The sequence below is a fragment of the Lottia gigantea genome, assembly GCF_000327385.1.
Source record: "Lottia gigantea unplaced genomic scaffold LOTGIsca_11688, whole genome shotgun sequence".
Lineage (NCBI taxonomy): Eukaryota > Metazoa > Mollusca > Gastropoda > Lottiidae > Lottia > Lottia gigantea.
The window spans coordinates 406-1245 of record NW_008707164.1 but is presented as its reverse complement, the minus strand read 5'-3'; the positions used below and the strand labels follow the sequence as shown (position 1 = coordinate 1245).

The following is an 840-nucleotide window of genomic DNA, read 5'->3' as shown; positions in this document are numbered from 1 at the left end:
ACCACTATAGATGTTATATTAGGCAATGTTATGTATTTGATTATGTTCTAGGTAAAGGCTATTCATGGTCTAGGAACCACTATAAATGTTATATTAGTCAATGTTATGTATTTGATTATGTTCTAGGTAAAGGCTATCCATGGTCTAGGAACCACTATAGATGTTATATTATAAAATGTTATGTATTTTATTATGTTCTAGGTAAAGGCTATCCATGGTCTAGGAACCACTATAGATGTTATATTAGTCAATGGAAGTATTAAGGAAGGAGAAGCTATAGTAATAGCTGGTACAGAGGGTCCTATTGTCACCTCTATCAGAGGTTTACTCATGCCTCAACCCATGAAAGAACTTCGAGTCAAGGTAAGTTTCTTTTATATTTCTCAGACAATTTATTGGCCTGTAGAGGTGTGTATTTGATTGACAGCCTGTGTGACATTGTGGTCTGTAGTATAAATGATTATTGGCCTGTAGAGGTGTGTATTTGATTGACAGCCTGTGTGACATTGTGGTCTGTAGTATAAATGATTATTGGACTGTAGAGGTGTGTATTTGATTGACAGCCTGTGTGACATTGTGGTCTGTAGTATAAATGATTATTGGCCTGTAGAGGTGTGTATTTGATTGACAGCCTGTGTGACATTGTGGTCTGTAGTATAAATGATTATTAGACTGTAGAGGTGTGTATTTGATTGACAGCCTGTGTGACATTGTGGTCTGTAGTATAAATGATTATTAGACTGTAGAGGTGTGTATTTGATTGACGGTCTGTGTACATTGTGGTCTGTAGTATAAATGATTATTAGACTGTAGAGGTGTGTATTTGATTGACGCTCTGTG

General features: G+C 36.0%; 2 protein-coding genes across 2 annotated transcripts; one reads left to right on the top strand and one right to left on the bottom strand.

Moving 5' to 3' along the window:
- Positions 1 to 201: 201 nt before the first annotated feature.
- On the top strand, positions 202 to 363 carry LOTGIDRAFT_61139 (hypothetical protein; the record flags this gene model as incomplete). The annotated part of the gene is made up of 1 exon (XM_009047774.1): positions 202 to 363. A coding segment is annotated over one exon (162 nt), but the record flags the coding sequence as incomplete, so codon positions are not given.
- A 29-nt stretch (positions 364 to 392) lies between these two features.
- On the bottom strand, positions 393 to 584 carry LOTGIDRAFT_148717 (hypothetical protein; the record flags this gene model as incomplete). Its single annotated transcript, XM_009047773.1, has 1 exon — positions 393 to 584. A coding segment is annotated over one exon (192 nt), but the record flags the coding sequence as incomplete, so codon positions are not given.
- Positions 585 to 840: the final 256 nt, after the last annotated feature.